Raw genomic sequence first — 14,491 nt, forward strand, 5'->3', positions numbered from 1 at the left:
GCGCGTACGCACACGCGATGTTTTGAGTAACGGATCGGAACCACGATTCAAATATAACGTTAAGGCCCCGTCTAGTTCGGTCCAGCGAGTATGAAGTCACAGCAGTGGCAGCTGCATATCTAAAAACACAAAAAACAAAGAAAAAACAACATAGCATGAAATAAACATGCATTTGAACAGGTGCTCCGCAGGCTGCATGTTCTCTTAAAACGGTCTTTCCTTCCTTTTTTTTTTTATTTTTTTGCGTCTGTCTTTGGACGCTGGTTTGTGTCGTGCGCTGAAGCACAAACGGCTTCAAGGATGTCTGCGGTACATCTGGATTCATAGCAGAGGCGACACAATCCTTGGACTCTTATCTTTTTTTTTCCTATTTTTTTTTTTTTTTTTACGCGTGCTTTTACAGAAAAGAATGTTAGCGGAGTTGTTTCTCTATTCGCGAATCTTATGCAGCTACTGGTTTGGAAACGCAAGCACGTTGCGAATGTCGTGAAATTCTTGTCTCCAACATCTGTTTGTGTTCCGTCTAAAAAGGATGGTCTCTAAAACCTTCAACGCGTTCTTATTCTATTCTCCTTGCAATGTCACAGCGCCCTTTCTTCGTCATTCTTTAGTACCCTCGCAGCACTCAGCTGTTACGTGTCAAGCTTTGTTTAGTGTTTCGTGAGGAGATGTATCAGTGACGTGAGGTGTTTAGTAAACTTATCGAGTTGCACGAGGTTACCTGGATACACCGACTATTTGACGTTAAACATAGAATAAATGAGCCCACACTTCATAAACATCAACTTGCGAACCCTCACGGCCCACATACCCAGTGTGCTTTGCGAGAAGCGAAACGTCGAACATAGCAAGCACTGACTTCTTTGCAAAATTTCAAAACTTTAAGCAATAAAAAGACAAAAAAAAAAACACATCTTTTATTAGTCGGTGCGATCAGGTATCTGCTCCTTGCTGCCAACCGGATTATGGCGAAAGAATACCAGACTGCTAAGGTGGCAGTCGACGTTTACTTTTACTACTACACAACTTCAGTTTTTTTTTTTTTTTTTTGCTTTTTTGAGCGACAAGAAGGAATATTAAATTTATTTTCTTTGAGTATAACACGAACAGCCGGTAGTTAAATGGGAGATAAAGAAAAGAGCGAAGAACATAAAACAAGGTAGCAGTAGCAACAGCCTTTTACAAAGAACGAGGAAGAAAAATATTGATGGCGAGTGCACAAGAGGATTTCAAGAAATAAAGTTCAGCAAAAGTCACCGACACTAGGTTCAGACTCGCCTGGAACAACCACCCGCTAGTCGACCCTCGATCAAATCCACGCTTCGCGTTTCGCACGAGTATCGACAACCATTGTTACGCGAAAGCGCAGGACACGCGCACGGCGATCAGAGACCAACATGGCGTCTTCCTAGCTCAGTTCAGAGCATCCTTGTCTCCACTTCGTACACAAAACTGTATACACGATCCACGCACCTCGTTCACTGTCCCATTTGTCGCTACTTATGGAAGAAAACAAACTCCATCTCTCTCCACTTAGCCCCTCCCCTTAAAGGCTATCCTTTTTCGTTTATCGAGAAGTAGCAAATCACCACTTACACAGTTATACCGATTAACCTCTTCGCGTTGTGAATTAATAACTATTTACGTCGAGGGGCTTCACAAGATGCCGCGCTGCATCTGCGTTCGGTCGAAATCCCGTTCAACCGGTGCTTCACTGATGAGCCCTTGCCGTATATACAGCAGCGTGAATCTGCGAAAATGTTCCGGACTCATAGCACACATGAATGATCGGACGCGTACTCGATCTGAGTCTTGTTCACGCTTGATGCAACACCATTGTGAAACATGCATGCATTGATGAACGCATTGTGAAACATGCAGAGTCATGTCTGGTTACCATGGACCTTGTGCATATAGGATACCCGGCTATATGAACAGCATTTTCGGGGACAAGCTGGAAAAATTCACGTATTTTTGTCTCGTAAATTATGGATCCTTTTGGGGAGGGAACGGAGGAGTCCGTATTAACGAGGCATTCACTGCATATATTATTAGGGCTCTTCGTTTTCGGGTAAAACCCCATATTACGCGATTTTCGGACCCCGAACAGTTTTTTATGAAAACCGGGTCAAACCCGATTTCTCCGCGAATACCGGTCTTGAAATCAGCCGAATTCATGGAAAAGAAAGAACGATTCCGGGTTTGTTTTAGAGCTGCTTCCTTGATCACTCGTTTGATGGTAACAAACTTCTTCGATTTGCGTTACTTCTGCATATATTCGCTTCAGAATGAGTCAGATGGCGAAAATATACTGTAAGGTCGAGCACCATTGCTTTGTTGACTTTTGTTTGTGTAAATAAGATATTTCAGGTACTTGCCCTTCAAAAATAGGACTCGGGAGAACTCGATTTCCTAATGGCTTCAGAAAGACCCGATTCCTCACCAATTATCAGCCAGAAAAAAGGCGCCCAATTTTTACTTTCCGAATTTTGAAAAATATAAAACCCAAAAACAAAAAACCCTTCATGATATATAGTCCGAATTTCGAACCAAATCCCTCATGGAGGAACCAGGCACCCTCGCACACCGATGCCTTCGTGCCACACAGGGCCAAGTTCCAAAAACTCTCGAGTCAGTTCAGCGTGACGCCTCAAGTATACACAGCCGGTCTTTTTTTAGCCCTCCCCTCGCCATATATGCGTACCAAAGTTCACGTACGCGTACTAAAGTCGGCGCCGGTATGCCAAGCGCGTCTTTATTAGCGCCATCCTGCGACCTGCAGCACTCGCCAGTTTGCGGAAATAACGCTTCTCATTTACAAGTCCGAATGGCGGACGTTTCTGACCTCCGTAACCCCTGAAACAAACGTCAGGGTCGCCCCCAACAAAAAGAAGAAGAAAAAGAGTAAGGTCAGGCCACCAAATGTACGAAGGACTCGGCGAGACAATAGAGTTGTGGTCCCCACCGGGGGGCAAAACGCGCTCTGACGTTGTTACGTACGCTAAGTGGCGAGGCGTAAGCCCACCCCGCGCTAATTGGCCGCCATTCTTTAACTTGCTTCTTCTCGCTTGCCCTCGCGCGACCGCGACAAACGGGACAAAAGCTCGCGCATAGTTACGCGGATGAAACGCCGAGCGTTCACGTGACCTTCCGTCAAGACGGAGATGTTCAACACCGTGTCTCTCTTGTATTCTTGGCACTGTCGTTCGGGGATTTTTTTTCTTTTGTGTGTTCTTCGAGATTTTTACGCGCAGGTACTATTATTAATTCAGTCGGCATCTTGAGGATAGCAAAACTATGTACTCGTCACGGACGGAACCTTGTACGGGCGGAGTGTTGAAGCACCAGCTTCAAAGAGCAATTTCGGCTCTTGGGTTCGTCGTTGTTTTGAATTGCTTAATTCCAGACTACGCTTTACTCCCTTTCCGCGAAGACGGGAACAAAGAGCTTCTCGCGCCCAAAGCCACACTCCACAAGTCACTGACAGCCAAGGCCATAGTCGCTTATAATCTTCACGACGTTTGCTTCGCTATTCGTTTTCCGGCGTATTATTATTTTTTTTATTACCGAAGGCTATAATCTTACTGGATGCGGGGCCCTACTAAGACGATCGAGACACTTGCTGCGCTTCTTCAACTGTCAGTGACCGCCAAAGTTCAGGCGAGCAGCTTCCCTTAGTCACGCTTTCTCGTCCTTCCTGACGAGTTACGGTAAAGATTTCGCCCCTCTTGAGAGTTAAGTATCTGTTCTACTCGATATCTGCGAGCCATAAGCATATGAGTGCGCTGCGTTACGCCCCGTTCGCCATACGCTCAACCTCGGAGTGTAGCAGAGCCTTTAGTAATATACCTTTATGCGCCAAGAAGATCAAGGTAATGGGACCAAAAACCGCCTTTAGTGTGTCCACTAAAACATTTTAAAGGATCGTTTTCACCAAAAAGTTATACTGCGCATCGCCGAATGCCCATTCTCCGTACAAATACAGATGTCCGCATCGGATGCCACAGCTTAAAAACTAACCGTTATCTTATAAGGAAAAGAAATATATATATATACAATACATATATATATATACATATATATATATATATATATATATATATATAATATACATTTTCAATGGGAAAATGGCGGCTAACACAGCCCTTGAATACGTGAAACTGAATGGCGTCAGTTACCGCAAAGGGACTAATTTTCCCATTGAAATTTTCACAAAATCACGTAACTTCAATTCAATAACGGTTTGTTCTCAAACTTTGCCATCTGGTTCGGAACGCTAGGGTTACATTTTGTCGGGCAATGAGCGTTCGGCGATGCGTAGTTTATTTTTGCGGTGACAGAAACACTGTCAACAAATTTTCGGGACACGCACTGTACTTTTGGGATTCAAACTTTCCAACGCGTGGCCGATGTACGGCCGCTTCCTGTACATTATTGCTGAGGTTTTCTCAAGACTCGAGACTACTCTACATTACATCTCACATTGAAATAACAGGGAACTAATAACATTGCGTCTTTGTAGTAGGCGACCAGCTAGCCAGTTCTTTTGCCTTTTTGTTATCAATATATACTGTAAGTTATTTATTTTTTGCAAGGAAGGGGTGGAAAGGGGGGGGGGGGGGGGGGCGGGGGGTTTCACGTTTTGGTAATCGTTACAGCGTCTCAATTTGGACACCACCCTGGGGTTGAGACTAGAGCAGGGTCAACTAGACCCGAGGCGCGACGTGGGCGCCATTACTGGAACGCGAATTTTCTGAGAAGCCGCCCCCCAGAGGCCTGCTTTTTGTTTAACGCCCACCAATGCCAAGAAACGCTTAAACAGTGCTATTTTTATCCACAACCGTAGCCTCCTCTATACTCACAAAGCCTGGCAGTTCGACCACGGAGGCATAGAGTGCCCGGCCGCAGATTTGGAGCGCGAGGATCAGGCAGCACGGAGCATCAAAGGGCCATTTCTCGGGAAACCTGGACGTCAGCGCACAGCTTTTGCAGCGGCGAAGACCCGAAACACGCTTGTTCGCTCGGGAGAGGTGTGTTTCGGCGTCTCGCCACAGCGGGGCGCCAGTCACGTGGCTCTCGTCTCATTCGTTGTCGGCCGCTCCACCGTTTCCATTTCGGCGGCCGCTTCTCGTGGCGATATCCAGGCTTCGTCAGAATATAGGAGGATATGTCACTACCCCTAACGAGAGCAAATTAAAGAAAAGCAGAAAGCGGTGTCAACCGAGTATCTGAATAGATAGTTTTAGTATTCCGGAAAGGAGCAAACATTAGCGCTACGCATCTGCGTTAGCGGTCCGTGGTCCACACTGCGCGTGTGCGTCGTAACTTAAGTCAAATCCAAGACGCAGTTTCGACACCCGCAATGTGGAACACGCAAGGCCAAAGGCTCGTTCCCACAGTTGAGTTTGACTGCGTTTGATTTCGTTAAGACTGCTTGCGTCGAGCTGCTGCTATGGCGACCCTTACGACGTGCCAATGGGAAGGCGCTGCGCTGCACGACGCAAAGCAGCGCAACGCGGTCGACGCAAATCTGTTGAAGAGCCTTAACGAAAACGCACACTGCTTACGTGTGCTCGTATACGCAAAAACTAAAACGCGCTAATATCGCTCCGTCCGCCATAGCCGATAAAAACGCCAAACGACAGGCTGCGGGCTTTTTAAGCTATCGGCGACTCTACAGTATATTCCTCTTTTTAGGAGCTATACTCCACCCAGCGTATGCTACCCTCGTGCTTCGTTTGGGCTTTCGTAATCAATGCATACCAAGTGTGAGTGCAGTAAAGTTGTAAAGTAAGTAGATGAAAATATTCAAGTTACCGTTGTTCGGAGTTTTAGCGGGGCGTTCGCGGGCTAACGTGATAATGGCACGGTTCCGGGCGCGTGCTGAACGGCCGGCTTCGAAGACACAGCGCGAGCTCACGGTGTACCAATGCCGCTCCGTACGGCCACGCTACGCTAAAAGTGCCTAGTAACTATAATTACGGAATCTAACTGCAACCAAAAAATATAATTATATTTTTTTTAATTTCAACGAAATTTCTAAAGACTGTAATTATATCTTGATTACCCTCTTGAAATTGGTTAGGTCCAATTACACGTATCTTTCCAAGACATACTGGCGAACACTAAATTGTGCATCGATTTAGCTCATAGGGGCTTTTAGAGGACAATTAAGGTCAATTCACACCCTGTTTTCTTACGTTACGTTACGTTACGACATCTTACGTACGTGTCATCGAAACATCTGTGCTTCATATTAAATGTGGCCACCAGTTGAAAAAAAAACAAAAAAACAACCTGGCAGGCGACATTTGAGACACGAATGTTTCGGTGACTTGCACGTAGCCTAAGAAAATGCAAGGAAAAGGTGCAGTGTGAATCAGCCTTAACTATAGGGAGTATTCAGTGGCGGCCATAGCTGTGTGCGCGAATGCTGAGCGCGTGCTGATGGCGAGCTTCCGCAGTTCTTTTGCAACGTGCAATCCGCACCATCAAGAGTGCCGGTCTTAGCAGCCTATAGATGTGAGCTCGTTCTAAACATGCGCTCTAAACAGCACCCACAAATATGGCGTCCAGTGAATACTCTCTATAGGAGGTATTCACTGGACGCCATATTTGATGGCGATGTTTAGAGCGCATGCTCAGAACGAGCTCACAGTAATAGCTTGCTAAGACTGGCAACCCTGACGGTGCTAAATGCTCGCTCCAAAAGAACTGCGGAAGCTCGCCGTTTGCACGCGCTCAACAGCCGCGCACACAGATATGGCCGCCAGTGAATGCTCCCTATTAGCGCCGAGATGTTTCGATGGCGCCCTCTTATGGTTTCCCTCCGTGTCGTCACAACTGGGATTCGCCTCGCCGTGACGTCACCAGTTGTTATTCTGGCTACTTACCATCGGGTGCGACGACGACTTCGATGGTGTGTTTAAAAAGTACAGTAGAAGCTAGGAGCTATTGCAATCCGAAACTAACACCGCCAAAGTTGACAATCTGACAGTGCTCATATGCCCGTGGTTTAGCCAATCGTGCAATGCTGACCACAGCGACGCTTTTGGCCGCGCACATCGCTAATTGCTTCGCTTTGCTAACGGGAGATCGCGCCTTCACTGATATCAAGCATTGGACTGAGCAGGCGCACGCTGGGCCCGCTTTCCGCAGAATACATTCTGCTAAAACTCTATAATATCTGCTCGGTGTCTTCCCAATCGCCTCCACATATATATATATATATATTTAAGAAAGCGGAGCGTCAAATAAAAGGTGAGTACGCTATTTTAAATGCATAACTTAAACCTTTCGTGAGCAATCGCAGCCCGCCTAGGCGGGCTTGAACAATTTGGTGAGGAGCCTGAAGCGTGTTTCCCATGCAGCGGTTTCGGCCCTAGAGCGGCGCGATTTCTGCCGTCGCGGCGCTCTGGCCAGCACCAGCGGTTGAGCGGCACGAGCGCCGCGACGGCAGAAATCGCGCCGCTCTAGGGCCAAAATCGGTGCATGTGAAACACGCTTTAGATGTAGATAGATACGTGAGTGGGAAAGTAACTTCACTGCATCTTACTACCAGTACGTGCATTCAGAACGTAATTAAAAAGCGAATTGTACAGCCCCTGTAGCTCGCAGCCTTTCCCCGACAAGCAAAACGCGAAATCAGCCGCGAAGCAGCGAACAGGACGCCACTGCGTTTTGTAACCTGTCATGAGATAACGCGCAAAACTGACAATGCAAACGGAGAACCGCAGAATCCGGAGAACCCTTCGCTGCGGGCCTGGTATCCACCACGCACTTCAGCAGAGCCCGCTTCCATCCCTCGGCCCTCCGAGGAGAGAGACGCGCGAGATCGATGGGGAAAAGGCAGTGACGTCAGCATAACTCACGCACCGACCTATCGCCGCAGTAAACAGGAGCATTGTCGTATAGCCCCAAGGCGGGAAAGCAAACGACGAAGTAAAAAGAAAGGGGCCTTCGTAGCCCGGGGGCGAATTGTCTGGCGTTGCCATTGGTAACGCAAATCGAAACTGCGCCCGACGTCAACCACTTGTTTTACTTTGCCTCGTGTCTTTTCCGCTGCGCTCCCCTTCGCTCTCGTCCAAAGCCTGCCTTTGTTCGCAGGCTCCCCCTCGGGTTCTTCTTTCTAGGGTTGCAACCGCGACGTGACAACTGTCGGGAAAAAAGACTATTAAAAGAATAAATAAATACGACGAAACAACGGTTGTTCCGATAACACGGGAAGGGCGGGGAAAACTGCTCCCGTCCTCGCTCTCGGATCTCGCGCCTACCGCTTTAGTTGGGGCCTCGTCCCACAGGTGGCGCTGGGGTCCGTGTCTGGTCTCGGCGTTTCGGGCGGAGGGGAGGTTGTGCAGCATTTGAATGCGGCGTGATGCTGTTTTATCCTTACGTCCAGCTCCGCCGAGGTAATGGTTTTTCGCACGCGAGAGCGCAGTTACGGTTCTAGATCGATGCGTTCTTGTTGTAACGTGCAGTATGTGCGCCAAGTTTGGCTAACTGGACTTTGCGGACCACGCTGCGGTTTTAATTTTCGCTCTTTTTTTCTGTGGGGCCCCGGAAAAAAAAAAGGGGGGGGGGGGGGGGGGGATCGGACACTCAGATATGTTTTAACAATACAAAAATACATAAAATGGTACTCGATACAGTTTTGAAGGGCTGATCATTATTATCGTCTTCGAACTTGGAACGGGCGAGAGGTGACGACATGGATAGAAATATATAAAAGTTCCTAATTGCATATGCGCCTGAGCGCTTGTACGTGAAATACGGTAAATCCTAACAAATAAAACACGAAAAAAAACAAAAAAAAAAACAAACAATACAAGTAGGGAACGGCTGCGGACGAATTGGGATAAAGCGAGAAAAGAGCTGAGAAAAAAAAAAAGAGACAAAAACCGGGGAGAGGGAGAAGAAGAAGACCCGAGTCATTGGAATCGATTTTTCCAACTCGGCATCTGTTCTGAGGCTCGCTCTGCAGGCAGAGAGGTCTGGGCAAAAAGGAGCGAATGCGAATTTTATGGATTGGCTGGCGGCCCCGGTCGGACGAATATTGGGTTGTGCGTGCGTGCGTACGCGTTTTGTGCGTACGCTTTCCACCCCGGCTATCTCTCGTCCTCCCTTTGAAGTTCGTGCGCCACTGTCGCGTCGTGTGCCTGCTTATCTCGAAATAGCGTGCACATCTCGTTTTGTTGTTTTCTTGTTGCCTTTTTTTGCGGCATCAAGGTTTTGTGAGCCGAACTGCATGATAATCAAGTTCGATTTGGAAATGGACTGGAGTAGGCTGGCGCGAAAACGGAAGGAGGGAAGGAGGGAGCGAAGTGGAAAGAGATGTTCTGCCCCGTTTTGTCGAATCGATTGGAATAAGTTTCCCCCAAAGGCAAGTGCTCGACGACGGCGCCGCCGTTTGCTCCGAGCAATTAGTGCACGAGGGAACACATAGGTGTTGTTTTTCTTACTTGGATTATTTTTGCTTCGGGGCGTGGGGGGGTTCACACAGTCGGTTGTTTATGCCAAGAAAGACGACGGTGGGTGTAAGAGGGCATTCGATGAAAAAATACAGAATGAAAAACATGTGTCGCTGGTAACAGAGAGAAGGGTGAGAAAGAAATGATCGTTCAACACGCGGTTATAGCTCTTAAGCTAAACCACGGTTGAACGCTGTAAATAAAAGACCGCAGCAATACAGACAAGAACGACGATTCTCTGAATACATAAGAAATATCGTTCGAAGGAATAAATATATAGAGGTGTCGTTCCCTAAACCCCGAGGAATACATGACCGTCGTAGGTCACGAATGACATAAGGCTGTGGTTTAGATACTGGCTTCTGCACCAAAATGAATCATTAGGGTAGTTGGATAAACATAGCGTCTGTCGCGCTCACCTATTCTACTCGTCCTTGTCCGTCGATCCAATTGTGTTCCTTAGTGTTCCTATAGGGGTGCCTCAATGCCCGCTCAGTTGTCATTTTTTTTCCGTTTTGCAGAGAAAGGCACCGCGATGGCACCAAGGAGTTCATTCTTAAGGCTCGCCCGGTCTCAGCACCGATTTTAAAGAGTGCTCGGGTCAGGTCTCAGAAGGCGATTAAGCGATGCTCAGACAGGCGCGCAGCAATCGCAGGCGTCTGGTGATGAAAGTTGGGGAACTATTCCGACTTATCTTTTCGCTTCTCAATGACACCCGCACGACGGAAAAGCTAATCCCAGGATGATACGATGCTGCGTTTTACTTTGTGTCCGACCGCCGTCGACGCTACAATCGGATGGAATCAATCTAGCAGCGACCAAAAGCGCATCGCCATAGCATTCATCGCCTTTCTGCGTTTCCTATCAACGACTTAACCAATCACGAAGAATGAATTTACCACGATCCTGCGCTTTTTTCCTCTACGTGGTTGGTACATCCGGTGGTAGCACTTTGTCATTTTTTTTTTTTATTTCCTACGGCCGGACTTTAAGTGAGCAGAATTATTTTTCCGGCTTTTGCTCTCCAAGAACGTCACCGAAAGACACTGCCACGTCAAACAGGGCCCATTTAATCTCGCTAAGATCACGTTAAAGAGCAGGAAAATACTTTTTACCAAGTTTCCAAGATCCTGAAATGGCCCTCAGCTCCATCGTCCAGGTGCTAAGGTATTTTTGTTACTAAACGAAGCGCCAAAGAGCTATGCGTCCATAAACCGAAATGCATATGATACTTTCGTTTTCGACCCCGAATGAAGACTGAGCTAAATTGAGTATTAAGAAACATATATATACACAACTATTTTGTTGATCCGGCGTGATCTCCAAAAAAGGCGTACCTGGTAACGCTGAGACCGCCATCAGGTAAGCCACTACGAGCGTCTGAACGATATAATTCTTACGCAACAAGCTCAAAAATCACTGTGGTAAGGCTGAATGCCGTTGATGGATACTTTTGAATCAAATTTAGAAGGTTGTGCTGCAAGAATGTAACGCGTTGGAGCAAAAAAGTTGTCTTTGTGTTTTTAATCAAATTTAGAAGCTTGTGCTGGAAGAATGTAACACATCGGAGCAAAAAAGTTGTCTTTGCGCTAATGGTTTATGTATATTACTAGCGGTACTCCTACTCCTACTCGTAGTAGCGGCAGCAGTAATGGTAGAAATGATGTTAATACCGCTTTCTGTCAATGTGTACAAAGTATTAACGTCAGAAATAGCGCGGGAGGACACGAGGAGCGAATGATTTTTATCATTTTATTTCACACTATCCGTAATTAGGGTAACAAAATGGGTTGTGCTATGATTTTCCTTAGCAGGTCAAGATCACGCATCCAAGGAAAACTTTGTGAAGAATGCATGTTCCACGCAGTTCAAACCAGTGTGAACGTATAGAGATGGCAGGCTAATAGTGTGAGCTCAGCATCATTGTCAAGATTATGGTCGAAGCGTCGACACCTGAAGGTAACTAAGTATTTTTCATCCGCATTTCCATGCTAATTTTCTTTAAAAGGAAACATGGACACACTTTCAAGTGTCTCTCATGAAACTGAGTATGCCGGGCTGTTTTACGGGCCATGCGAGACTGGTAGAATATCCATCGCGGCTTTGAGTTGAAAAAATGAACAAGATAGACTGACATTGCCCGTTGCGTGCCCCCAAATATTAAGGAACTAATTTTATGATATATGCGCTCGGTACTGCATCGAACGTGAACGAATGTCGGGTCAAAATATGTCGGGGCGCTTCGGAGTCAACGGAAGTTGGATCCCACCAAGTTTACAACTGAAATGCTAGGCTTGTTGCAGACGAATGGCAGCTTGCACGAAAGACATTATAGCTTTTTCTCCTGAAATTTAACCAAGAAAAGGGAGGCGTAACACCGAAAAAGAGGTAAACCGGGGAGCCTTCACAAAAATTATTTACTGAAGCGTACAAAACTGAATGTGAAACTCAAACACATAGGTTTGGCCACGCACACAATACACATTCGTGCCAACAGTGTTACTTCTTTACGCGTAGAATGTTTAACTCGTATTTCTTAAGAAATCGACCAATCGATGGACCCCGAGCGCGAGTGTCCAGCTGAGAGCACTCACCCGTCCTGTCCAGTGGGGTTGTTGTACTTGGCGGCCAGCGACCGCATGAAGTCCGAGTAGTTCCTGGTCATCATCTCCATCTGCTTGAGCGCCGGCGCGGCGAGTGTGAGTCTGTCCACCGCGGCCTGGGCGGCGGCCGCGGCCGTAACCCCGGGCGGGAACGGGTGCCCCGGCACCAGGCCCGGCCGCAGCCCGAGCACGAACCCCAGGCCCGGTGGGAACACCCGGGCCGGAGACGGCGACGACTGCGGCGACGCGGTGTCGGACTCCGGCGACAGCCGTTCCACCTTGATGTCGTTGGCAGGGTGCGTCAACAGCGCCGTCCCGTTCACCGGGAGCTGCGACGCCGTCGACGAGCGTTTCCGTCGGCTCGCCGTCGTCACGCCGCCGCCGCCACCACCGGCTCCACTGCTCGTGCTCGCCGGTTTATCTGCGGAGATGTTAGCCATGCAACACTGAGCATCCTCCGCAGCACTCCTCACTCGCACAGTCACAAGAACCACGACGCGCGAAGCGGCACAAGATGACACACGAACACATCGGGGAGCAGCACCTCGGTAGCCTCCTCCGTTTCGAAACCGAAACTAAAACGAGACAACGCAGCGCGCAACGTTTCGCTGGGCGAGCTCGCGATCTCTTTTCGTCTGCTACGCACGCGCGAGTCGGGACGACGGGAGAGCGGCCGCTGCGCGAAGCTCTGGAAGCGGCAGCGGCGGCGCTGCTATCGTTGCGCATGCGCACACCGTGGCGCCATCTGGAGGCCAGGCAGGGCATTACCTGAGGGGTGTTGCGCCCGCGTGCTCGCCGAAAAGGGCTGGCGGGACGGCCCAGCCGATGCGGCAGGGGAGGAGTTTCGGTTTTGAATTCGCTCGCCTTGACCGCTCCCTCCAGCGCGCTTTTTTTCTTCTTCGTTTAGCGCTGCGCGCTGCACGCTTTCCAGTTCCTCCTCGTCCTCGCATCTAACCGTGGCGGCTTTTGTGTGCTGGGGGCCCGCTTTGATCAGCGGCTTTCGGCCTGCTTCCTCGCGCTCGCTCCCGAAGCGAGAAAGGCGTGGCTTTGCGTTGCCGACGCTACGTGGATGACGGCGGGCGATAGGCTTCTCGGACGACGCAGATGGGCAGAGGGCACGAGGCGAGCTTCGGACGAGCAGCGTCGGCGCCGCGCCAGCGAGAAGGCACATCCCTATCACGAGCACGCATCGCAATCATTCACCTGATGGATCCGGTGCTCGGCTGCGTTACGGACGTTGCCGTGAACTTCGTCCAAAGGACTCGCAGACCGACCGCCATAGAACCTCTCCTTAGAGTGCCTCGCAGCTTTATTGAATAATGGGGGTAGGAAAACCTATCACAACCGGCACACCGCCTTCTACCTCAAATAGACAAAGAACACAATGTTTTAAATAAATTGATAGCTATTATTATGCCCGGAGTGCTCATCCGCGCACGTTTACCGGCCCCTCAACGACCAGCCGAGTCGTGGTACGTTAGTGTGTAGAAGAAAATATCGACAACCGATTTTTATTTGCTGTTACCAATACCGAAGTTATTGTTACGAGTGACTAATTTTCGTTAGGTAGGAATATTGAGCGACTCGCTCAACGGCGGCATTCGTTTGCTGCGCACAAGAGAATGTTGCTCGAGCAAGCAGCTAATGATAACAAACAAATCATACTGCCTTTTCACATCTCTCTTTTTTTTTTCTTTTGCCCCCCCCCCCTTTTTTTTTTTTTTTTTTTGCGAGTGTTCTTGTAAGTTTGGAGGTTTGAAACGCGCCCTTGAAGTCCCTATAATAGGCAGTAAAATGCCTGGTGCATAGTAATTGCAAGTCACATCTTGTCAGACTTTTATTGCCATGTATCTCCAATGTCTATCGCCTTAATATCAATACCCCGCTATATTGACAAGATCTCGTTATTATAAATAACTCACAGGATGTTTTATTATTATTATTATTATTATTATTTTTACTGAACGGATGTATCAAAATTAACGCGAGTTTATATTACGGGGCGAGAAATCAGGGCAAGCAATGGACTTTTGTATCCACCCCTCGTGTTACAGATGACTCGTAAGACCGTACGTAAGTCGTCAACAAACGGATCGCGAATGGAAAAGCTTGGATTGTATAAAAGGTTAAAAAGCGCGAACAAACGGGGATAACGAAGAAAACGCGAACGACAGGACAGGCGCTTCACTCTCAGCTGTTTCTTTATTAACGCCATCGTCACCTATATAACCTCTTATTCAGTAATGGCCCAACTAGCCCAAACCCAAGTTTTACTAGAAGCTTGCAGTTTACGGGAAGCTGAAACCGCGGTCAGACGCTAATACATCATACGAAACGCAATCTGCAGAGAGTATTTGTTTCTTCCTTGCGTAATGGTTCCGTTCCATTGGTCATACAAATATTGTCTGCCTGCATGCCCGA

General features: G+C 48.1%; 1 protein-coding gene across 1 annotated transcript in view; it reads right to left on the bottom strand.

Annotated features, from left to right (window-relative positions):
* LOC8037417 (mucin-1) overlaps positions 1 to 12,787 on the bottom strand; it is a 122,853-nt gene extending 110,066 nt beyond the window's left edge. Inside the window, exon 1 of the mRNA XM_040221626.3 lies at positions 12,062 to 12,787. Within this exon, the coding sequence (XP_040077560.1) occupies positions 12,062 to 12,510 (449 nt within the window). The 5' untranslated portion in view covers positions 12,511 to 12,787. The remainder of the gene's footprint in view (positions 1 to 12,061) is intronic.
* Between the last annotated feature and the right edge of the window lie 1,704 nt (positions 12,788 to 14,491).

Source organism: Ixodes scapularis, unplaced genomic scaffold (assembly GCF_016920785.2).
Source record: "Ixodes scapularis isolate PalLabHiFi unplaced genomic scaffold, ASM1692078v2 PGA_scaffold1__304_contigs__length_218370807, whole genome shotgun sequence".
Classification (NCBI taxonomy): domain Eukaryota; kingdom Metazoa; phylum Arthropoda; class Arachnida; order Ixodida; family Ixodidae; genus Ixodes; species Ixodes scapularis.